The sequence below is a fragment of the Capricornis sumatraensis genome, chromosome 17, assembly GCF_032405125.1.
Source record: "Capricornis sumatraensis isolate serow.1 chromosome 17, serow.2, whole genome shotgun sequence".
Taxonomy (NCBI): domain Eukaryota; kingdom Metazoa; phylum Chordata; class Mammalia; order Artiodactyla; family Bovidae; genus Capricornis; species Capricornis sumatraensis.
The window spans coordinates 14,872,458-14,899,117 of record NC_091085.1 but is presented as its reverse complement, the minus strand read 5'-3'; the positions used below and the strand labels follow the sequence as shown (position 1 = coordinate 14,899,117).

At 37.1% G+C, this 26,660-nt stretch overlaps 1 protein-coding gene across 1 annotated transcript in view; it reads right to left on the bottom strand.

Annotated features, from left to right (window-relative positions):
• LRBA (LPS responsive beige-like anchor protein) overlaps positions 1 to 26,660 on the bottom strand; it is a 746,329-nt gene that overhangs the window by 12,584 nt on the left and 707,085 nt on the right. The window contains exons 52-55 of the mRNA XM_068990001.1: positions 25,395 to 25,550; positions 18,775 to 18,946; positions 10,021 to 10,024; positions 831 to 927 (exon numbers count right to left, since the gene is read on the bottom strand). Of these exons, the coding sequence (XP_068846102.1) occupies positions 831 to 927; positions 10,021 to 10,024; positions 18,775 to 18,946; positions 25,395 to 25,550 (429 nt within the window). The remainder of the gene's footprint in view (positions 1 to 830; positions 928 to 10,020; positions 10,025 to 18,774; positions 18,947 to 25,394; positions 25,551 to 26,660) is intronic.

Genomic DNA, 26,660 nt, shown 5'->3' with positions numbered 1-26,660 from the left:
TTGACCAACTAAGTTTTAAATACTAATATTGAACTAATACGTCTTGTTAGCTAGACAAAGTATTATAGTTCAAGGCACAGGTAAGGTGACTCAAAAACTCTATGCCTCCCCATCAGATCAGCCTAAAAGAGATGTGATTGCATTCTGTATGTTCAGAGCTAAGTGCAGGGCAGCGGGACAGAGAGATGAACAGACTATTACAGCTGAATGAAAGTGACCTGGAAACTGCTCTGCTCCGGGTCAGACGCTGATCAGTGTGTGTGCTCTTGGACAGCGTGCTTAACACCTTTGGCCGGAACACAGGAGATACTCTGAGGGAGACCCTCGGGCAAACCAGCTGCAGTATTTTTCCACTCCATTCTCAATGCCATCTCGTTCAGAGATTTGGAAGGAAAGACAGACTGGGTCAGGAAGTTCTGTTCAGGTATGGGATGGAAGCCAGCCCCGTCAGAATCGAGAAGAAGAAACAAACACACAAAGATGCTCCTGTCCTCGCCTCACTCTTCAGAGCAATGCTGTGAAACAGGCCTTTCTGCGGTGACGGAAGAGTTCCCTTTCTGGGCTGTCCGACACCACAGTCCCTAGTCATGGGTGAACACTGAGCCCCTGCAGTGTGGTCAGTGCCACCAGGGAATTGAGCTGCAAATTTTACTTCATTTCAGTTAATGTGAACAGTCATGGGTCTGCCACGTGACTAACAGCCCCTGTGACCGACAGCACAGCTTCAGGAAAAAAGGCACCAAGTTCATCTTTGGTAATCTGTTACTAGAAGACACCAAAACGCTCACTCATTCGTGAAGGTCCCGCAGGGACCTTCCTTCCTTCCTTACCTCTGGAGCCACTTAGCACGAGGCCGAGCTCCGCGCAGACTGCAGCACAAGTGACCTCGTAGTCGTGGCCTGTCAGAATGGCCCGCGGAGTGGCGGTCTCACCTTTTGGGGGAAAAAAGAAAAAAAGAACAAATTAATTCAAGTTCATGTGAGGGTGACCTCCCTCTACTCAGATTAAATCACCAACAATTTACTCCTAATACCCCTGATGCCTAATCTTTAATTTACAGCTTTGGAAAGAAACGTGTGTCAGCTGCTCAGTCATGTCCAACCCTTTTGTGACCCCATGGACTGTAGCTCACCAGGTTCCTCTGTCCATGAGGATTCTCCAGGCAAGAACGCTGGAGTGGGTTGCCATGCCCTCCTCCAGCGGATCTTCCTGATCTAAGGATTCAATCCAGGTCTCCTGCATTTGCACACAGGTTCGTTACTGTCTGAGCCACCAGGGTCTTTGACCCCAAACCCTATTTTTAGGTGATGATCTGGACTCTATGCTAGAGTTTCAGAAGCCCAGGTTGCTAAATTTCTAAGCTTTACATGATGAACAAACAATGATAGTTTAAAACGGAAAAAATAACACAAAAATCTGCATTATAACTGCCTCCGATACTTCTGCAAATATATATATGAGCCCTCTGATGAGATGATCTGTGGATGAATAATAATAAAGTACGGAATGTGGTGGCTTCCTCTCCCCACCCCCTCAGCTGGCCCTCCTCCTCCTGGGCCACTGAGACCCTTGTCTTGGTGAAGATGGTCTGAACTGCACTCATGGTGTCTTGAAGCGGCTCAGTTCAGTTTAGTCATGTAGTCGTGTCCGACTCTTTGCAACCCCATGAACTGCAGCACGCCAGGCCTCCCTGTCCTTCATCATCTCAAACTCATGTCTCAACCATCTCATCCTCCGTCATCCCCTTCTCCTCCTGCCCTCAGTCTTTCCCAGGATCAGGGTCTTTTCCAGTGAGTCAGTTCTTCCCATCAGGTGGCCAAAGGACTGGAGTTTCAGCTTCAGCATCAGTCCTTCCAATGAATATTCAGAATTGATTTCCTTTAAGATTGACTGGTTTGATTTCCTTGCAGTCCAAGGGACTCTCAAGGGTCTTCTCCAACACCACAATTCAAAAGCATCAATTCTTCGGTGCTCAGCTTTCTTTATAGTCCAACTCTCACGTCCATACATGACTACTGGGAAAACCATAGCTTTGACTAGATGGACCTTTGTCAGCAAAGTAATGCCTCTGCCTTTTAATACGCTGTCTAGGTTGGTCATAGCTTTTCTTCTAAGGAGCAAACGTCTTTTAATTTCATGGCTGCAGCCACCATCTGAAATGATTCTGGAGCCCAAGAAAATAAAGTCTGTCACTATTTCCATTGTTTCCCCATCTATCTGCCATGAGGTGATGGGACCAGATGCCATAATCTTAGTTTTCTGAATGTTGAGTTTTAAGCCAACTTTTTCGTCCTCCTCTTTCATTCATCCTTATCAAGAGGCTCCTCAGTTCCTCTTTGCTTTCTGCCATAAGGGTGGTGTCCTCTGTGTGTTTGAGGTTATTGATTTTTCTCCCAGCGATCTTGATTCCAGCTTGTCCTTCGTCTAGCCTGGCACTTCCCATGATGTACTCTGCATATAAGTTAAATAAGTACGGTGACAGTATACAGCCTTGACATACTCATTTCCCAATTTGGAACCCGTCTGTTGTTCCATGTCTAGTTCTGTTACTTCTTGACCTGCTTTCTCAGGAGGCAGGTCAGGTGGTCTGGTATTCCCATCTCTTTCAAATTTTCTAGTTTGTTATGATCCACACAGTCAAAGGCTTTGGCATAGTCAATAAAGCAGACGTAAATGTTTTTCTGGAATTCTCTTGCTTTTTCAATGATCCAACAGATGTGGGCAATTTGATCTCTCTGGTTCCTCTGCCTTTTCTAAATCCAGCTTAAACATCTGGAAGTTGAGAATTTTGAGCATTACTTTGCTAGCATGTGAGATGAGTGCAGTTATGTGGTAGTTTGAGCATTCTTTGGCATTGCCTTTCTTTGGGATTGGAATGAAAACTGACCTTTTCTAGTCCTATGGCCACTGCTAAATTTTCCAAATTTGCTGGCATATTGAGTGCAGCACTTTCCCAGCATCAGCTTTTAGGATTTGAAATAGCTCAACTGGAATTCCATCACCTCCACTAGCTTTGTTCGTAGTGATGCTTCCTAAGGCCCACTTGACTTTGCACTCCAGGATGTCTGGCTCCAGGTGAGTGATCACACCATTGTGTTATGACCAAATGCTGCTGGTCAAAAAATTAACTAGTGCTTTTTATGATGGTCAACGTGTTCTCTCAAATGTTATGCAAATTTATGTACATGCCTGTGTTTTTGGGGGTGGGAGGAGGGAAAAGAGATTTTCTTGACAGCACATTGACCCAAACCAGGAGAGCACCTGTTCTTTAAAGACAGTCTGGTCTCTGTGCTCTGGGCCCCTCTGCCCCAGGAGCCTGCAGTTACTTTGCGTCTGTCTGGTCGTCTCACGTAAGTAACGCAGTGCGTTTACTGACTGCATGATGCAAGGTTAGGTCCCCACGGTGTCCTTCCTGGCTTTGGTGACTCTAGGTGCTTCTGAGTGAAAAGGCAGCATGTCAAACTCTGCACCACACTGGCTGTGCTCCGTGCAGATGCAGGAAATGGCTCGCATGTTGGGTGACTGACCAAGGGAGCCCTCAAATGACATGCCAAAAGGTCAGGCGGTAAGTGCAACAAGGGCCTGGTTTCTTTGACTCAGTTTTAAAACTTTTGTGGGGAGAGAACGGGCTTCCCAGGTGGCGCTACTGGTAAAGAGCCTGCCTCCCAATGTAGGACATGTAAGAGACATGGGTTCGATCCCTGGGTTGGGAATATCCCCAGGAGAAGGGCATGGCAACCCACTCCAGTATTCTTGCTGGGAGAATCTCATGGACAGAGCGGCCTGGCAGGCTGTGTTCTATAGGGTTGCAAAGAGTTGGACACAACTGAAGCGACTTAGCATGCAGCACGCGTGCATGGGAAGAGAAACCCACCTTAATACAAAGTTAACTTCAGATTTTCCAAACCAGAAAGCATTTGTCACACAAGCAGCTTTTTTTTCCCCTTTAAAAGTATATAAATTTGTTAAGAAAAGAAGCAAATAATGCAAACCTGTCTGAACTACTTAACCTTCTGCTAGAGGTAAGTCTTGCCACTAAAAAGAGAAATAGTTTTTAAAAGTTACCAATACTTTAGCCCTGATTCATGGTTTCTTCCCCTTTCTCAAGATGCTCTATATTCCACAAAAATACGATATGATGTTATATTTTTGAAATTAATGTTTAATTATATCTATTGGCAACTTTCTTAAAATCAAGAATTAAAATCATTAAGATCTAAGGAATATATTTTCACTGTAATTGTTCCTTTTTGTTTTCATAAGGTACCATTTTCTGGGATGCTGTCACTCAAGCATGCCAATGCTAACTTTTTTGTTTGTTTGTTTTCTAGATCTAAGAGTATTTTCTCAGAGACATGAAGAGGAAATAAGAAGATTGCTATCAATTAGATTTCTTTCTTTAATGTGAAAGAGTTGAAATACTGAGAATTTTCTAAGACTGTAAAGTTAGAGTTTAGGAAGCCTCATGATTTACCCCATAGAGTGAATTAAGATATAAGCATTCTTTTTGTAAACTCATAATTAAGATTTTTAAACTATGCTTTACTGACAAATACCAGTTTCTAATAATCCACACCGTACCAATCATTTTTCCCTCCACACATCAGAACACACAGGCACATTCTGTGTCATTTCAAAACCGAAAGAGATTTTTCTTTTCCTTGGGCTTGATCTCTAAAAAAGGCCTGTTCAATGCTAGGACTCTGGCTTCAAAGTTTGGCAAAATGTTTCCTAACCCAGGAAGCAGATTAGACAGCTCAGGAAATACAGGGGGGAGGAAGAGGAAAAGGAGAGAAAAAGAAAAGAAAAACAACAAATTGAAAGCATAAGGGCAAACTTACGATCATTGGGTTATATTTAGGTAACTGGTTTCACTAGATTTTTTCCAGTTTAAAAAAAAAAAAAAGCCCCTGCTACTGAACTTTCTTTCCCCCACTTCAGGAAATGCACATTAATAACCTCTAAAAGTCCACATACAACAATATAAGAAGAGAGATCATTTCCTCTAAGAAAAGCTATTTCCAGTCAAAGACTAAACTTCGTATTACCCTTTACTGTATGGGGTGAAGATCGGATATTCTTTACATTTTCTGATTTTAAAATATGCTCAAAATAAATACTTGGATTTTTGTAAGTTTCTATAAACCGAATGTTTTACATATTACAATTTCACTGTAGCAAACAGAATTATACGATGTGAGATTTAAGTCCGACAGGTCCAAAGTGGTAAGTTCAACAGATATTTTGGGGACCCCTTGGAATGAAATTATGAAGGCTAGACGTGATGATGGGGGAAGGGAAACACAGGCTTCATAGTGGCTCACAGAAATCTATTTATTTCTCTGTGGTTACATTATCCTGCAATATAGCAATAACATTCACATATCGATAACAATACATATACATGTCTATGTATATGTGTTTGGAAAGCCTAGAAAAGAAATCTGGGAACCATATAAGACTCTCATTGCAGCACTCAGCTAAATTTGCCCCTCCCACTACCTGTCAACACACAGAGTTAGTACCTACCGGGGAAAATCAGCTCAAATAAGACAACACCGGCCACATATTACCTTTTCAAAGACTCCAAAGCTATGGCCATCTCTCATCGAAGTCTCTAAACTGAATATAGAGCAGGGGGAAAATGTCTTCTGAAAAACATCAGGTTAATTCTTTGATACAAATTTGCAGCAGTTAGTGGATACAAAAGTCTTCACTGTTGCTTTCTGAGACAGTGGGATCTACCGAAAGCTATAGATCATAAAGCAGAACAGATTCCCTTAAGAACCTTTTAAAGTCTTGCTGCTTGAAAAATCGTCATGGCTTTCAATAAAGCTGAAGAGAAAAATTTATCTTGCTGCTAGTTTAAGGGGCTACACTTCAAACTCTTCTTAAAGAAAAATAAAAAGAGAAAGAGGACAGACTTCTTGGACTGCTTTGAAAAGCTTGAGCAATTACTTCAAAGGAAAGGGTGTCTTTGTCCGGAGAGCAGGTTTATGACTACTGATGCAAATCCTAACCAAAGGCTGAAAAGGACACCCAGTGCATCTTTATGGATGGCCTTAAAGGAAGATGAACAAGTCAAAGGAGATTAAAGACAGTCCAAATCCTGCCACAAACACCAGGACACATCAGTTTTTACAGATGTGCATTTCTCAGTACATAACAGGGAATATCAGTTACTAACTTACAGACGCCATTATAACAACCCAAGTTTCATTTAAGCAGAACAAGATCTCCATAATACCCATTAAGCATTTATATTGGACCTATGTTTTAAAATATTAGGTGAAATGTTTTACACCATTAGGCAGAATAACAAATGCTGCTATTAAATGTGTTTCTTTGGTGCTCTCATAACACTAAGTGTATTTCTTCATCAAATGGACTCTGAACCACTTAAAGTTATACTTGAAAGAAGAGATGGAGGAAACAGTAATTTCTCTGGTATCCTGTTCATAAATATCCAATGAGAAAAATATTTCAAAAGATCTGTATCCATTAAGGCAAAGGGAATTAATAAGCCAGGTAAAAATAGCCCCGACACCTATTTCTGGCAAACTTTGACTTGCATTTTTAAAAATGAATGAAGTTCTTGGTGTTTTGGCCATCATCTCCTTAATCTTAATGAAAATTAAATTACTTTCAAAAGGCACTGCAAAGTTCTCATTAACAGCTGAAGTACGTTGTTACTAGCAGAGAGAATCCACTTCATTCATTTACCATTTTCATAGCATCTATCATGAAATGAAGAGGAGGTCAACATTTCCTTATTTTTAGTTTTATAGAAGTAAAATTAACTCTTCCAATTAAAACTTAGGTTTAACTACTCCTGGGACAGAGGTTAACATTTCTCATTTGTTTATTCATTCATTCCTTTAACTCCTTCACTTTAATATAACATTTACCGCGGATGAATTATGTGCAATGCACTGTGGAAACAAATGCAAGAAAATATGCCCCTGTATATGTAAATGATTTGATTTTCAATGGTCACCGGATAAGGTTTTGTTGACCCTACTATAAGCCTGCTAATTATAAATATTTATTATTGGAAAGATCAAAAAGCTGCACCGAAGTCCAAACTATTATAACTTAACTTTTATACAAAATAAATATTTACCATCAACTAATAAGGTTTTTAAATAAAAACAACCAATATAATTTTCCAGGTTAGCAAAATCTAATACCCATCTGAACTCTTAGAGACATAAAACAAAATATGAAACCTTGCTTTAAAAAAAACCACTTCAATCGAGTATTTATTTTGAAAGAAAATGTAAATTTGTTTAAGGACCTAAATATATAATTATTACATATATATAGGTTTAAGAAAATCTAAGTACTATATATTCTCGCCATTTCCTAAAACTGGATACTTCTGTTTTGCACATCTTTTATATCATTTTAATTACATTTGATTACTATAAAGCATCCATCAATGAAAAAATTCATCTGAAAACTGAAGACTAAGCTTTCTCATGTGGCTCACCATAATGGTAAATCAAGAGAGGAAATGGTTTTTGTGAAGCAGATGAGGTTAGTTGTTAAATGTTTCTTAAATCTTCCCATTAACTTTCTAATTTTTCAATTGGAATGATAACACTACATTTTAATTATACAAAGAGAAATTATTTAAGACTTGGTCTATTTATAGCATCTCTACCAACCTTTCCTCTTTTCCTTTCATTATGGATTTTTTCCACTGTTTTGAAAACATGTTGATTTTGTTGAACATGTATATTACAGAAAACAAGTCAGGCTGCATTTAGAATATTGACAACCAACAATAAAATTTGGTAGCTTCCTCTTGTAAATATTATTAGAATTATTAATATAAGACAATATAATGTTGGTTTAAAACTCAATAATACTAAGTTCCTGATTTATAACCTTTCTCCTTTCTATGATATATACTACATATAATATCATATAAGTTTATATGAACTTATATAAGCAAAAGTTTATGACAATGGAATCATCTTCTAAGACTACATTAAAAAGTGTACTTGTGTGAGTATATACCTACAATTGTACATAAAGTATAATCCTAACATGTGTAATAGTATTTAAAAAGTACAAAACCTTATCATGACATTTTGTAAGAACTCAATACTAACTAGAGATTGCTAGAGGTAATAAAATTATCTTCTGCAAATACTAAGAGTGCTGTAGTGACAAAGTTGCATCAAATTTTCCACAGTTGATGATCCAATAAAATGAAATTTAAAATGCTGTCCAGTTTAGTGGGTAAGAATGGTGCCTCTGGCCTAGAGTGCCTGGGTTTGAATCCAGGCTCTAGTTTGCTAGCTATGCTTCCCTTCCCTTGGGTTTTGAAGCTCATAGGTCTTACTAGAACTATGAAAACTATGAGAACTCAAATTCATGTCCACTGAGTCGGCGATGCTATCCAACCATCTCATCCTCTGTTGCTCCCTTCTCCCTCTGCCCTCAACCTTTCCCAGCATCAGGGTCTTTTCTAAGGAGTCAGTTCTTTGTATCGGGTAGCCAAAGTATTAGAGCTTCAGCTTCAGCATTAGTCCTTCCAGTGAATATTAGTCCTTCCAGTTGATTTCCTTTTGGATTGACTAGTTTGATCTCCTTGCTGTCCAAGGGACTCTCAAGAGTCTTCTCTAGCATCCCAATTCGAAAGCATCAGTTCTTCGGCACTCAGCCTTCTTTATGGTCCAACTCTCACACCCGTACATGACTACTGGAAAAACCGTAGCTTTGACTATATGGACCTTTGTTGTCAAACTAATGTCTCTGTTTTTTAATATGCTGTCTAGGCATAGAAAAAAGTCTGGAATGATAACTAGTACATGTGAGCAATCTCCTCCTGCCCTCAATCTAGTAAGTTCTCATGGTTCTAGAAAGATCTAGAAAGTAGAGGCATACTAATATTCTCTCTGTGCCTCATCGATAAAACAAGGATAACAGCAGGCCTGGGCTGCCAGGTGGCTCAGTGGTGAAGAAATACGCCTGCCAGTGAAGGAGACGCAAGAGATGTGCATTCGATCCCTGAGCTGGGAAGAGCCTCTGGAGAAGGAATCCCCACTCCAGTATCTTACCTGGAGAATCTCATGGACTGGGGAACCTGGTGGGCTACAGACTGTGAGGTTGCAAAGAGTCCAACACGACTGCACACACACACACACATGCGCGCGCGCACACACACACACACACACACACAATACCAGGACTACCGTGAGGATTCACGAGCTACCATGTAAAGTGCTGAAGCTGTGCCTAGCACGTAGGGGGCACTCAGTAAACACCAGCGAGCAGCAGTAGGGTGCTGCATATTTTCACCCTCTGCTGCACACATCTTTTTGTAGCAAAAGTACAATATCTGATCCTGTGACACATAAATGCCAATTAGAACGAGTTCTTATTACTACTTCTCCTGTCAGGGAGGAAAATATACCTTCATTTCTAGAAAGTAGACTATGATTTCTCCCATTCCTCTTTTTCTTAGGTTCTCCAACCTTCTCTAACAATCCATTTAATTCTGATATAGCCACAGCATCTAACTGAGAGCAGGAAGGGACGGTACATTACAGTAACTAGGTATTTTCCTACCCAGTAAAACCTAGTCATTGTCTCTGATTATTGAAATTATATATGCTCATTATAAAGCATTCATACAATTTAGTAAATTATGAAGAGGAAAATGAAAAAATGCCTCTAAGTTCCCCTACCTAAAATGACCATTGCTTACATTTACCAGTTATTATTTTTTTTCTTGTACTTGTTTTACTTTTTTAAATATAAATTTATTTATTTTAATCGGAGGTTAATTACTTTACAATATTGTATTGGTTTTGCCATACATCAACATGAATCTGCCACAGGTATGTGGATGTGTTCCCCATCCTGAACCTCCCACCCTCCTCCCTCCCTGTACCATTCCTCTGGGTCATCTCAGTGCACCAGCCCCAAGCATCCAGTATCATGCATTGAACCAGTTATTATTTCAGACTTTTTTCTAGCCTAGACAGCATACTGAAAAGCAGAGACATCACTTTGACAACATAGTCAGAGCTATGGCTTTTCCAGTCGTCATGTATGGATGTGAGAGTTGGAAGGATTGATGCTTTTGAACTGGGGTGCTGGAGAAGACTCTTCAGAGTCCCTCAGACAGCAAGGGGATCCAACCAGTCAATCCTAAAGGAAATCAACCCTGAATATTCATTGGAAGGACTGATGCTGAAACTGAAGCTCCAATACTCTGGCCACTTGATGTGATGAACCGACTCCTTAGAAAAGACCCTGATGCTGGGAAAGGTTGAGGGCAGGAGGAGAAGTGGGCGACAGAGGATGAGATGGCTGGATGACATCATTGACTCAATGGACATGAGTTTGAGCAGACTCTGGGAGACAGTGAAGGACAGGGAAGCCTGGCATGCTCCAGTCCACAGGATTGTGAAGAGTTGCACAGACTGAGCAACTGAACAACAGCAATACACAGTATACAAAGTATCCACTTACCGACACAAATATTTAAAATATATCTTATTATAGGTGTAGTTTGGTGATCTCTTACACTTACCAATTCAGAGAGCATATACTTTCATGTCAGTATCACAATTCATAATACATTAATGGCTCTACAGTCTTCCATCATGTGGACGCATCAAATTTTACTTAACTTGTGTATTTCTTTTATCCTAGTTTTTTTGAGATTCTTCACTTGCCAATTCCCCACAGACAGCCTTGTCTTAGGCTCTAATTCTTTGATAGCTTCTGTAGCTGCACATGTGTGTCTGGAAACATCAACATTGTAAAACTCTGCCTCCAAAAAGAATGTAGATACTTAGAAAAGTTGTTGAAATCTTATTCATATTTGTTGATGTTTAATATAATGATTCTTATAAATATAAAACCAAAAATGGATAACTATTTTTATCTATCTATCCTAAATATCCAAGTCACATAAAATTCTTTGTAATTTGTCCTCCTCAACACTTTTTAACATTTCTTAAAGATACATAAGTAAGGCATTAGTGAAAAGTATAGAGGATTTTCACATCTTTAGCAATTTGAAACACCTGGATTTGACACCAAAAGCAAAGACAACAAAAGCAAAAAATAAACAAGTGAGATTACATCAAGCTAAAAACCTCTGGACAGCAAAGGAAACCATCAACCAAGTGAAAAGGCAACAGATGGGACGGGGGAAAATATTTACAGATCATAATACCTGAAAGGGGTTAATATCCAGAGCACACGAAGGATTCACGTAACTCAACATCAAGAGAACAGTCTAACTTAAAAATGGACAGAGGATCTGAATAGACTTTCTTTTTTTTTTTAAAGAATACATACAGATGGCTAAGAAGTACAGAAAAGGGTAACTCAGCATCACTTATCACCAGAGAAATGCAAACCACAGTGAGGTACCCTCACAACTGCTACACTGGCTTTACGAAAAGGACACGAAATAACAAGCTTTGATAAGAAAGTGGAGAAAGGGGAATCCTTGTGCACTGTTGGTAGGAATGTAAATTGGTGCAAACACTATAGAAAACAGTATGCAGTTTCCTCAAAAAATTAAAACAGCAAGTTCACGTCTAGGTATAAATGAAAACACTAATTCAAGAAGATATTTGCACCCCATGTTCACTGCAACATTATTCACAGTGGCCAAGACAAGGAGATAGCCTAAGTATCCACTGCTGGATGAATGGATGGATGAAATGCTACACACACACACTGGAATATCAGTCATACAGAATAAGTGAAGCCTGCCGTTTGTGGCTATATGGACAGACTTTAAGGGCACTGTGATAAGAAAAACAACGCAGACAAAGACAAATACTTTATGATCTCATTTATGTGTAGAATTTTAAAAACAAAACACACTGACTTCAAAGATACAGAGAGCAGACTGCCAGAGGTGGCTGCCAAAGGTGAAGAGTGGGCAAAACGGGCAACAGTGGTCTAAAGGTACAAACTCACTCACAAAATGAGTCGGTCTTGGGAATTTAATATAGAGTATGGTGAGTGTAGTTAACAATCACGCTCAGTCACTCAGCTGTGTCCAACTCTTTTTGGCTCAATGGACTGTAGCCTGCCAGGCTCCTGTGTCTATGGGATTTTTCAGGCAATAACACTGGAGTAGATTGCCATTTCCTCCTCCAGGGGACCTTCCCGACCCAGGGATGGAACTCACATCTCCTCTGACGCCTGCATCGGCAGGCGGCTTCTTTCCCACTGACCCACCTGGGAAGCCCATTTAATAATACTATATTGCATATTTGAAAGTTGCTGAGAGAGTGGATCTTAAAAGTTCTCATGTCAGAAAAAAACAGTGTAACTGTGTGGTGATGGATGTTATTTAGATACTGTGGTGATCCTTTGCAATTATACAAATATCATGATGTTGTACATCTGAAACGCATATAATGTTAGATGCCAACTATATCTCAATTAAAAAAACAGAAACTTCCCAACCCTACTCACCCTGAGGAAATATAACGCATTCTCTCAGCTGTAGAAAGTGGTAAGCTATGAGAATAAAACTAAAAAGCTCAAGAGTCATGAAGACCTGAGCCATGAGAGGCAGAAGGAATTCTAAGGCCTTTCTTCTCTGTGTAATTTGCTGTCTGACTCAGGGAGCTCAAACCAGGGTTCTCCCCAACCCAGAGGGAGTGGGGAGGGCTGGGAGGTAGGTTCAAGAGGCAGGGGACATATGTGTACCTATGGCTGATTCACGTTGATGTATGGCAGAAACTAATACCATATTGTAAAGCAATTACCCTTCAATTAAAAATACATACGTTTAATAATAAATAAAAGCAACAAAACAAAAACCACTTCAAACCCAAAATACAAAGTTTGACCAAACCCATTTGAATGTGAACAAAATGACTTTTAAAAACAGGGCAACTGGTAAAGAAGCCATCAGGGACATTTACTACCTAATTTCATATAAAAACGTCTCTCTGTTCACGAATTGTCAGGACTGTCTCAAGCACAATGTAAGGTACATATGCACAAAGATGTCGTATAATTTCTCTAGAGAAGCAAACTCTTTGAAAGTCAACCTAATATGTTGTTCCAGCAGGTCTTCATTAACCATGTCCTTAGTAGTTCTACAATAATATACATCCCCCACACAACATTCTAAAAGCAGAAGACTCCTGACTTTAGGCTTAAAAAAAGGAAGAGAGGGGAGGAAGTAGCTTGAAATTTCAGAGTACATCCAGTCTCAGTTAAATGAGAGGAGACATATTCACAGTTTTCTTTGAGAGCCTACACTTCATTGACTATAGAGAATTTGTAGCTTCTAACTAATGGGTAATTCCCACCATTGTTTGAAATTAAATTTCCTATCTGAGCATAAAGTATTAGGCAATTTTCTTTGGTGTTGCACTATTAAAGTGTTCATATGAAGATACCCAGTTCCAATTTGAAGGGATAAATCATCTGTTCTTCTGTTCTCATATTTATATGGCAAGAGCCCATGGGTTGAATGGTAAAGTCATTTTTTCCTGCAACTAAACAAGGTAAATAAATGTGATATATTGGCACTCTGCATATGGTGCACATTAAGGCTGTATTCATTTGCCATATGAATATAATTCCTTTTACCACATCTACTATTAGTTACAAGCAGTAAATACAGGGTTGTTTTGCTGGAACGGGAGGGCCTGCATTACATCATGGGGCACCAAACATCCTGGCCCTTCTGGAGAATTTCATAGACATAGTCTTAATGTCACCTGAACTTGAATACTGCCAACATATTGCTTCAAACCATGCTTGATGAATTCTTCAAGGAAAAAGGGGAAATACAGGGCAATCTTAGTGCAATAGCGCAAACCACAAGGAATGTTCTTGATGAAGATATATATGGAAGGAGCCATGTTCTAGACAAAGAATCAGACTGAGTCATATCCCAGATATAAAAAACCGTTTCAAACACTGCTTTCATAATAGCTGTGAACATAAGGAAGCTAAAGTTAAAGTATCATCCAAACAATTTCCTCCAACTGTAGCCTACTGAAGACCTGTGATTAATAAGATAAGAGTTATTCTCATTACAAACTGTGATGCTTTGTTTCATTAGGTATATATCGTGCTTACTTTTTCCTTAAACAAAATATTGATTATAACAGTCCAAATCCAGGTTAGTGCAGGGCAAAAGAATAAAGAATGTTATTTCTTTTACAAAGTCATACAGTTCAACACAGATGTACATATCTTGACATTTTTGAACCATAAATACTATACCACAGGCAATTAAAACAAAGTACACCTGTTTTAACAAGTACTGATTTTCAGAGCTACCAAGCCCCCCAATGAGTCCAGCAGATGGCGCTCTAGGACGCTTACTTCTTGTGTTACATCCACCTATATTCTGGCAAGACAAAGAATAAGGATTTATCGGTAGCTTCAGTAAAGCGTAGTAGGCTTTATTATAAAAAGAACATAATTCCTAAATATGTGCACAAAAATATACATATGCATAAGCACATGTGCACAGAGACAACCAGTAAATAAGTCACACCTGGACATACTGTGATACCACTTTTCTTAAAGACTTGATGAGTAGTCTTATGTATATCAGTGGTATTTATGGTTACATGGCAAGATCATTCTAAATTCATTAAAAAAAAATTTAGAATGCCTTAAAGTTAGAATTCATTTTTAATTATAGCAGGGATGTCTCATTAGGGTGATACTAGTAAAATTAACAACAGTAGGATTTACGGTAATGACTTAAGTGATTGATGAGAGTGTAACAAAATGAAGTTTTCGACAGAGAAAAAGCAGGGCAGCCATGGCATACAGTACTTTAAAAAACAGCTCTGTGGTCTGTTAGTGCTAGCCTTATGGTTAATAAAACCTTCTTTCTAATTAATGGTGCTGAAATATTCTTAACAGAATCTTGTTATGAGAAAAACTTTTTTTTTTCCCAGCAGACGCCATTCGTATAAAGGAGAAAGCTGATATAGATTAGCATGTCTGATTGCAAAGAAGAAAAAAAATGCCACCTTTCAATCAAATCAAAAACAGAATGTGAGAATGGAAAACTACTTTACTGAAATACTATGCACACCGTCTATGCAACACCTCATAGTCAGCGACTGTTTGTTTCTAAAGCTATTCAACTGTGACTTAAAAAAAAAATTACTCAGATACCTAAAAATGCTTAATAAGCACTTACATTTAGATGCTTAATGAGAATTTGATTTTAAGTTTATGATCTAATACAATACAAAAATGGTGAATAACTCTTCCATGAATTTTCATTTTGATTACAAGATCATTTTAAAGTTTCAAGTATTTAAATGTCAATTGAATGCATCAGGGAACATTTTCTTCAAAATTTGGAAATGTGCAGTCTGGATAGCATTATTGTGAAGGAAAAATGAGTATTCCAGGAAAGCATTTTGGTGGACAAAATCCAGTTTTAAACACAAAGGGTACGAGGGCAAAGAGAGAGATGCTTTCATGCAGAAAACGTCTTTTTTTGAAATGTTCTTGGTTAATTTTATTTTAAAAATCCACAACTAAATGGAATCCTATCTTAATTTTTCTTCTCATTAAGAAAACTGCATTCCACATGAGATAACTATCACCAGACAATAGAGTCAAAAATGAAAAACTATCTGTCATACAGGAAAACAAGGCTTTTGCTATATAACCTACTCAGAGTTCATAAAACATGTGCATCCTTTTAAAAGCCTCATGTTATACTATATACAGGTTTTATCCAGTTTGAATTAGCATGATTTTGCCTGAGTAATGTACTTATTAACTCTAGATAACATGAGTTAAAAAAAACAACAACTAATAAAGCTATCAACTTTACATACAGCACTAACATTAGATTTGTAGGTAATGCCATAGGCTTATGACACTAGCAAGTAAAATTACTAGCTTATTCTTATGATTTTTGAAATAAATAAGTTATATGCTTGGATGAGACCTATAAAATGCAGGAAAGGCAATAGTCTAGTTTTGTTTTTTTTTTTTTAATTACCCATTTTCTTTCCAAGCAAGAGAAAAGTCTAAATTCAAAACTTTAAGTTGAGGCACTGTATGTATCTATAGACCACGTTGGAGTTATGTATATAAAAGCCTGGCTATTTCTTAAATGTCAGTTCATCCAAGAGATACAACATAGAAGCAAGCATAATCTAAAATTCTTCATCCAAAAATCTGTGACTTCAGTGGCTGCACTGTGGAGCCATCAGTGAGCCACAGGCTTAAAAAATCTGAACCAGCTTGCATGAGTGCTTAAAACAGTTCACACGCAGCACAAATGTCTTTGTTTTTGTTTGTCATTTTCTTTTGAAAGGCTTACAGTGGTTTATTCATTTTTCCATTCTAATGTGTGGAAATTCTCATTATATGAAAAAGTGCCTATTTGTCTTTTTCTCAGATTCACCCTTCAAAGTTAAAGCAAAATTCAGTTGGGACATTACAAAAGGACCCGAAAGGATGAGGTTCACTGTGAGAAAGGTAATTTAATTTATCGAGTCATTACAATTCTCTAAAATTTTTATTAGATGCGCTGTTAAGTTTATTCTTTTATTTTTTTTCCTTTCATTACCAGCATTACTAGGAGTTAACGTCCACCATACTGCAGACAATGAGAGGGTATAGATGAAGTGCTTTATGGAAAATATAACATTATAATATATACTCTAATACCAGCAAGATGGTGTTCGTGTGGTGATTTATTTGCTCTGAAGCAGTCTGTGCTTCTGATAACACCTTAAGCCAGTTACTATCGCTGCTTTCATTTTACAGACAAGACAGCACAGCAAAGCACAGAACTTAGCTTTGCCTTACTCTAAACTCCAGGATTTGGTCAGTCCTGCTTGATTCACTTTTATAATGTCATGCACATAAAAAAATCATCTTTAGGTTGATTTACAATATACATTTATCCTTTCTAGAAAAGCTGAATATTTCTAAAATACATTTATTTTAAAATACACTTACATTTCTGAAATGTAACAACAATTACACATTAAGTGTAGCTAGAAAGCCTTTAGCTACTTTTCAAAATACCCATTAGTAATGACATAGAGAACAAGGTTAGGCCAAGGAAGTAAAAAAAAAAAAAAGAACAAATTTTTTTTTCATTTGGACTGCTATGTGTGCATGAAACATTTCACACTATTTTAAAGCAAAGTTCTTCCTAAATATTTTCACATAAATAACAAAATGGTATGCTTATTGTCTGTGTCAAATCTAGGTTTGTCTGAGACAGTTTAGTGAATCTCAATAACTGAGTTTATAGAAACAGGGAAAAAGGAAATTGAAAGTAGTCGCTCATCTTAAAAGGCCAGAAAGGAGGGAGGAACAGAATATAAGGCTCCATAAAGAAAAGAACATGAAGCACTTCTCAAAAGAATGCGAAAAACAAAGTTCCCTGAAGCTTACAAATTTAAAATCATTACTTTTAAATACAAACTAAAATGGAGATGTTGTGTAAATACGTGAAATACTCACATGTACACACTAACCTCCCTATACAGGCACACACACTCAAGTTGCTCTGACTACTATTACCCATAGCATTAAAGCCGTAAAGTTACTTTTCACATTTAATTTGTGTAGGGAATTGTCCATGTTTTGATTAAAATAAGAAATACATTTAGAGGTTCATAAAATAAAAACTTTGATTCACCATCACACCAAACATAATACATACAAAGCAGAAACAATGCTGGTAAAAATACTTTGCATATACTTCTTTTAAAACTGTACTGGCTCTTGAGTAAATTTTTCAAAAAGGTTTCACTTTCATACAAATAATATACAGTTAATAAGCACAGCTTTAATAAGTCAATTCAAAATACGATGGACTTAAACATAATCAGGCTGTTTTATAACTTGGGACTGAGTGACAGAAGTAAGTACCGTAGTATTCAGGTAATCAGCAATACCGTGATTCTTCCTTAGCCAAACAAATTGCAACTTGCTTTAAATTAAGAAACTAAATATTTAAGAGCAGTTAAAATGCTCTACCTATGAAATAAAAAATTTAATGCTATTCTTGCAGGATCCCTTCAGTGTTGTCATAATCATTTTAATTAAATTCTCATTTTTCAGGTGGTCCTTTTAATTGTTTTTTCCTACTTCTTAATGTGTTTTTCTAAAGCCATTTCTTCTCTGCAGCTGTGTGCGATTGGTTTTAATGGTAGCTGCTTCCTTTTTTGCCTTCTGTGAATTACAATTTTAAATGGTTACACATTTTTTGTTTTACTGCCTTCAGCATAGTTTCATAAAGATGTTTAAGGCTGTTGGCGAACATTTTCATTTCCCATTTGAGAAACCAACAACCAATTTGAATATTCCATATTGGCCTTTTATGACCTGTTTTATCTTTTAATATGTAAATGAAAGCATATTTTTTCTAAACACTGGTTTGTTTCCATGAAATTATAATTTTTTTGCCCTTTAAAATAGGAATTCAATAAACAATATGTGATTGCTCTTTTACATTATATCTTATTGTTTGTGAATTAAACTCTTCTATTTTATTTGGTGATAGCCATTCCCAACGAAGAACTAGCGTTTTCAGATAAGAATAACCAAACACATGAAAATGAGATTTTATCCTTGAATTTGAATTATCATTGGTCACAAAATGTTAATAACAAGGTTATCTAGAGCTTTCTTAAATTATAACTAAGAAATTAAAATTACTTGATACTTCAGTTTCACTTTCACCATGATGAAATAGGTAAAACTTCACTGCAAAATGTTATTATACATCACTTGTAAAAGTTTACTTATAAATTGTACTTACTGCCCGGGTTATCTCCAATACCACTGCTTTTTCCATTCCAGTACCAGAGCAGAAGGGTTGCATCACGTGACCCTGACAGAATGTAGCAATTTCCCCCGATATACGACTCCGAACGAGTGAGGCAAGTGACGACATCCCAATGGCCAAACACCACTTGGATCAATTTTCCTGAAATACAAAACAAGTTTCTTTTAAACTGCTATTTTAAAAAACTGAAAAGCTTTCCAGTGATTGTTTAACTTTTAAGAAGATAATGAAGTTGTATTAATTCATATTCTGATAATTCAGATTTTATAATAAAATTCGACCTGGTCCAACCTAAAAGTTTTCTTTGAATAATTAACAACAACAAAAAGAATCAATTGGACAGTGATAGTAACATTTTTGAAAGACATATGTTAAAACTATTTCAACTAATAATATTATTATACATAGCTCATAGGAATTACAAATGAATTATGTCTACTGATTAAAGGAGACTCAAGAGAACCCTTATTTGGAACCATTTCAACAATTTATTAAGTTACTCTAGATGATTCAAAACAAAGCAAAACTTAGTTGCCTAAGTGATAGAGTAACTCCATCACTCAGACTTCACTAATACAAACCTATCTCTGAATCAGTAAAGGCAATTTATTTCTTCTTCTCTGAAGTGATCTACACAAAGACAGTATAAACCACATCCAAGAGTTTCTGCTTTTCAAATCAGGATTACATGAGCTAAATTTTGATAAAAGGACTAATATATTGTGACTGCAATTTGAGCTAGTGATCTGAATGAGGAAAACTCCTGAGGAGAAGGGAAATTAAGATGACAGTTTACCAGTAATGACTGGGGAGGGGGGACCCAGTAAACTTCCCATATATCTAGGATGTCAAGCACAGGATGAACTGCTCACGTAACAGTGTCAGAAAAAAGTAAAGGTCCCACCTTTTAGATTTTTTGCTTAATCAGATACGGTGTTTGTAATTCATACAAACTTGTCTAAAGAATTAAACAGCTATAGCAGCTCTTCTACTCTACCCTGACCAGTTTCTAGCGAACGTTTCTCTCTGAAATGTCTACAGAATCTACAAATTAATGTCATAGAATGTCTACCTTTAATACCTCAGCATGAATGCTTTTCTTTTTTCAAATAAGCATTTCGGTGGGGTCATAAAAAATACAATTCAGATGTTCAAGATAAAAACCATTAAGCTGGAAAGAAATTAGTATGCCCCCAGAGTTTATATGTTTAACTTGGAACAGATCATAGCCAATCAAAAGCTTAAGGTCTCAACTAAGCATTGGTGTCTATATGTATTTAATTTTTCAAGATAATAAATATAACTAAAAGTATTTCCACTAAATTTTTTACATTATTGATTTAAATAAACCCAAGGCATATTATAAAGTCTGCAACTTTAGAAATAAAATACTGCTTCATCTATATCAGATGGGAAGTCAGATACAGTGTTGCCCCTTATCTGTAGTGTCTAATAGTAACTTAAGAAAGACTCATATCATTCTTAAACTGCAAAACTGATAAAGTACACTTTTGTCTCCTACGGAAAAAGACTTTAGTCAAAGCAGGTATTTTAACTAAGAAGTGTTAAAAATGTTCACTCTTGAGTTTCTCCAATGTTTTAAATTAACACCAGAACCTTTCTTTTTAAAAATTAACTTTATCAATAAAAAATATAAGAACTCAAGACTTTCTAGAATTAAAAAATGGAAAAGAAAAAGAAAATTAAATATTAAAAATATAATAATTTTTATCATTTCCAATTTATACGAAGGACAAAGTAGAGAGGTTTAGTGGTAAAATGGCTGGACTTAGATTAGAGGGAAGACCTAACTAAGGATGAGACAAAAGGTAGCTCAATGTAGTCTTACTACAAATTAGAAAGTGACAGTCGCTCAGGCGTGTCAGACTCTGTAACCCCATGGACTGAAGCCCACCAGGCTAACCTGTACATGGGATTCTCCAGATAAGAATATTAGAGCGGGTAGCCATTCCCTTCTCCAGGGGATCTTCCTGACCCAGGGATCAAACCTGTGTCTTCTGCATTCCAGGCAGATTCTTTACTGTCTGAGCCATCAGGAAAGGAGTACTAATTAGAAAAGTGAAAGCTAAATCATGAGTTTTAACTACTGAAAATAGTGAACACCCCATAATGTGATTATGTTTTTGATCACAGAGTATGTATAGTGACTTCTGCCTCAGCCTATGCTAAATGCTCAGAGCATGTCAACTATACGAGCGATTTAAATAGGTTATTTAGAGTAGACTTATTTAAGATTTGACAACCATCAATTCAGTGGGCTGTAGAAGTGAAGATGAGCAAAGTAATACATCTAGGTATGTGAGGTCTGTGGCAAAACAGAAACCCCAAATGCTCCACGTACACCAGGAGGCCTGGGAAAGAGCAACTGTCTGCTTGGTAACCTGCTTAGTTTCCAGCTAGTGAGAACGAAGGGGAAAGTTTCAGCTGTAAAAGTGGGATGGAATAAAAAGACTGTCAGAATTTCTCAAGACACATAGTAATTTGTTACTTCTGATTAATTAAGTCATCATTCTATGTCTACAGTGTCAGTGTTAGGAACATGTATATTCAGACTGTGGTTTCTTTTTTAATTAAAATTTCCCAGTGTTTTAATTTTTGCCCCTAAAAGTTATCACACTTGTTTTTCATTCAACAAACATTTACTGAGCACCTACCAAGTGCCGAGCATTAGATCTTCGTACTTGTATATAGTGGCAAACAGAGAAATGGTTCCTGCCCTCATTAAACAAACAGAAACAGACACGTAACTGTGGCCAGTGTTAGCTACTAGAAAAGAGGAGACGAGCAGTGAGAAAACCAGGAGAGAACAAACGTAGCCTGGGCGCCAGGGAAGACTGAGATGAGGGGGTGACAGGTAAGTGTTTACATCTGAAGAGTTTCATGTTTTAATACAAATTAACTTCATTCTCCACAATTTATACTTTGGGCTCAACTCTGGAAAACATTATCTTTTTTTTTCAGTCTGCTTTTTCCTGTCTGGCAGTGTTCCTCAGCAATATTTGTTATTGCTATGAGGTGGAGGTTCACTCCTTCTAAATAAATCACAGCATATAAATACCTGCTGTTCTTTTTGGTAAATTATTTTCTGATAATCTCATAAGTGTTCCTCAAGCTTTATTTTTTGTTTCCTTTAATACCAGTCCACCTCTCCACACACTAATATCAAATATTACCACAAGCACTAGAATATCCTTTTTTTGACAGAACAAATTTTCTAGTTAATGTTTTATTTGACAGCTGTGCTACAAATAAAAAAAAAAAATTCAAGCTCGGGACTCTGCACCACTGAATCTAAAATGTGGCCTGAAAATAATTCCTACTGCCGGGGGAAGGTTTTATTGTTGCCTCTGCTGCTCTGGTTGTGTCTTGAAAACATGATTTATGTTTAAAGAATTTCCTGCTACAACCGTGTTTCTCTCTAGCCCCGCCTCCCCACCCCACCAAATCTAATAAGAGAAGGATTTTTTTTTTTTGGCTTACGTGCCAAAATATAATTGAATTCAACACTTGTGATAGCTCTGCCATTATATATTACTGATCATACAATTGTTCTGCTAAACTTAGGAGAAAACATTTAATATTCCTATCATCATGAAGACACTGACACATTTAAAATTTAAATAATTTTAAATAAAATTTGCATCAGTTTGTATACAAGATATTAAGAAAGGTATTAGAATTATCATATGAGAGTTTCTTCAAAGCTTTCCTGGAAAGTATAAATATTTTTGGTATACATGCTCAGTCCCACTGAAATGAAGTTTAAAATGAGACTACTTTCTTATGAAAGTGTTTTATACATACACACACTTGTGCACATTTTAAAAAACAATGAAGTAGAAGGCTTTTGGAAAGAGAGAAAGGAATGCCATCTAGTTTATTAAGTCTAAAGTAACATGGCAGACATTCTAGGAACCTAGATTTTAAATGGGTAACACTTGTATGAGATAAAATGGACTAATCACCAAGATGCCACATCAGAAGACCTCCAATGCCCAGGTCTAGCACCATCACCTATGCAAATTTCAACAAGTTACTTAACTTTTTCAAACCTTGATTTCATCATTGAAAAAATGGGCCTATGGACACCCATTTGATTTCCTAAGATTACTGTGAGCCTGACACAATATCATATATGAGAAAGAAGATATTTTATAAATTCTAGAGAACTGTGTGACTATAAAAATTGTTTTATTATGAGTATTATATAAAAGTGAGGTTAGCTTTGGGGGTGGTGGCTTAGTTGCTGAAGTCATGTCCAACTCTTGCAACCCCATCTGCCTGCCAGGACATGGGATTCTCTAGGCAAGAATCAGAGAAGGCAATGGTACCCCACTCCAGCACTCTTGCCTGGAAAATCCCACGGACGAGGAGTCTGGTGGGCTGCAGTCCATGGGGTTGCTAAGAGTCAGACACAACTGAGCGACTTCACTTTCACTTTTCACTTTCATGCATTGGAGAAGGCAATGGCAACTCACTCCAGTGTTCTTGCCTGGAGAATCTCAGGGACAGGGGAGCCTGGTGGGCTGCCGTCTATGGGGTCACACAGAGTCGGACACAACTGAAGCGACTTGGCAGCAGCAGCAGCAGGCAAGAGTACTGGAGTGGGTTGCCATTTCCTTCTCCAGGAGATGTTCTTGACCCAGGAATCGAACCCAGGTCTCTTGCATTGCAAGCAGATTCTTTACCAACTGAGCTACAAGGGAAGCCTCAAGGTTAGCTTTTACTTTACAAAGGTTAAAGTAAAAGGTTAAAGAGGTTAGCTTTAATTTACAAATATCAATATTCAGTGTCTTTAAGATGATATGAAATGTCAACAAACTCAGAAAGGCTCAAATGTTGAACCCAAAGATTGACATAATATATGATCCCATTTTAGGACATTCCGGAAAAAGCATGATTACAGAGATGAAGAGTATATCAGCAATTCTGAAGAGGCTGAGGTGAGGGAAGAAACTGACCACGAAGGGGCAACCCGAGGCGTTTCTGGGGATTTTCTGCTGCTCTGCATCTTAACTGTGGGGGTGGTTGCAAAACTGGATACAATGCCCTGAGATTAATGGAACTAAAGGCCAAAATAAGGAATTTTACTGTGCATAAATTGAAAGATAATTTTCAATGTATAAAAACAATATGAATCTAAAAGAATGTTTAAGAAAACCTCGTGAGAGGATATAACAATTTTAGTCTGAAAGTTTGTGAAGAAAGGGGCATAGTTTGAGGTCAAATAACACTAAGGTTGTCATTACCTTAATAGTGAAAGAAAAGGTTAAAATTTAAACTTGAATATTAAGCCAGAGAAAATTTATTATAATAATAAATAATTTTAGGAAAACTTGTCAATCTCCAATGCATTTTTAAAGAATTCCAGGGGAGTTTTAGGTTCAACAGTAATTAATATCATAGACCTAAACATCTAGTCACAGCCCAAGTAATCAGGAAGACCTGAATGATGTTCTCTTTCTGAACCTACCTCCAGAATAAAGAAGTAAATTATAAAAATATTAGGTCATTGATTCCCTGAAATAAAAATTAAACGAGATCATGTCTAACTTTTGGGGATTATTCTATACCCAGTACATATTCAACTATTTTCCCTACTCTCTCATTGTTAGGTTAAAATACAATCATCAAAATGTAGCTAGGACAAACTCCCTGAACACCCAAGAATTAATTTTTTAATAGACTATACTTACTAAAGTAGGAGTATGGACTCATACATTGTATAGAGATTTACTAACATGACTGAAAGAGGATTTGCTGTAAAACAGTTACTTAGAAATTTCCATTTAAAACATTTCCTATCCCCAGAACAGTTAATCAATATAATCATTTGTAGACCCTTGTTTTCGTTGAACTATCTACTTCCATGGTATTTAAGTTCTCATGCATTACTATCTAATTTTAATTATTTTAAATATACAACTACACATTCAGTATAAGTTTATGTCATCCTCTACCAGTTTCCAAAATACTTTAAAGAGACTCCATTAAATTTTTCAATGTTCTTAATTGCCTATATGCAAAAATATACAACCATTCATTGGACTGGATATCCTATAATAATACTGATTTGAGTTTGGTTAGTCCCTTAGGGAGTTGCATGCAAATTAATAAGGAGTCAGCTACCTTTCTTCACGATGGTGTGGTTTTCAGCAAGATTCAATGGAACTGGGTGGAGGCAAGATACCCACTCACAGGAAACACACTTAGAATTTCCAGGGGAAAAAATAGCCTTTAGATAATATTAAAGTGGGGAAGCACACCTGTAAGTATGCGCGCTAGCCATATGAATATGCATGGGCACACGGTATTTACACACCAGGATATGCCTTCACAATAAATCACTCACTTGGGAGACAGACCTACCAAAACCTGCCCCTTTACAGACATTCTGAAGTTAACTTATTAATGGATTATAGAGTAGATTATTACTTGAAGGGGAAAACTATATTTTACACATTTTAGAATTCTGTAACTTTTACAGGGGAGATGAGAAAGCCTTTTAAGCCTCTTACTGACACTTGTTGTAACCTTGGGTTCACTGATAAAGAAACGATGCGGTTACCTGTGTCCGTAGAATAGACTCGGAAACTCTTATCCCAGAAGCCGCAGAGCAGGATGTAGCGGTTGTCCGACGTGATGACGAAACACTGGGAATGGACCTGAATACTTTGGTCTAAGAGGTCAGTGATCTGCCTTCTGTGCATTCCCGTATTGCTGGCTGTAAGAACAGATGGGGAAAAAAGCCTATAAACCCACATGGCAAAGAAATCCTGTAAGTTGTCATGCTGGGGGCTGGGGCCAAGGGAGGAGAGACAACACATTCCAGGATAAAAACATTTGATCTTTAATTTTAAATACAATAATATTTGAAAAACCACAGGAAAACACAATCCGATTGTTGGAAGAATGAGGGTAGCCAACTTCAACAGCTCAGTAAGAAATTCTGCCTAGAGGAAAGAAACAATAATACACTACAAATTTAAAATATGGAGCATACAGTTCTCAGAACATGCTATCTAGCTCTTGGGCAAGACCAAACTAGATTAGAATCTCCAGACTGCATCCCAGTTAGGTTTGTGTTTCTGACAATCTCATTACATCTATTGTCATGAGAATGGATTCATGTTGTGACAATCTATTACCTCTAACTTTTTGTCACAAGGAAGAGATATTCGAATTTAAATGTCATATATGTGAAATATTGGAGCATCTTGTACTAGTCTGACTTTAACAGGTCTTTAATTTGACCAGATGTGAACTCCCATTTCCCCCGTTCACAGCCACACTTTCATGCAAGGAAAGGGCACAATGACTATTTATTAAGGATACTTGTAATCAAAAAAGTCAAAGCACAGCACACAGCAACTTTCTTGCTACTTCTGTAAACAATAAAACAAGACAGTCTGGCAGTATGTTTTCAGAGTGCTGCAGAGCACCTGAGACGGAGTCTGTCACAAGGCATAAGGTCAGACACAGCACGGCATCACATGCATGTGAAGAGTAATAATCCTCTAGAAACACACTATCAGCCATGTCATTATCAGCAAAGGAATTTTCACAGAGGTGCCTTCTTTGGCATTATGAAGCCAACCAAATAGAAAGCTCTGCTGTTCGTGATCTAGGAGTTATTTCATTATCAACTTTCCAACACAAATCATAGTTTTTATACTGCTAAAAAATAAAAAACTTGATCATACCAGAAATCAGAACAAAATAAATGTCTACATCTAATTATTATGTTCTTTGCATCACAGCTTTCAGTTTTTATTGGAAAAAAACACTGTAGATGCATTATTGATAAAAATTAAAAATAGAAATATATTTATGT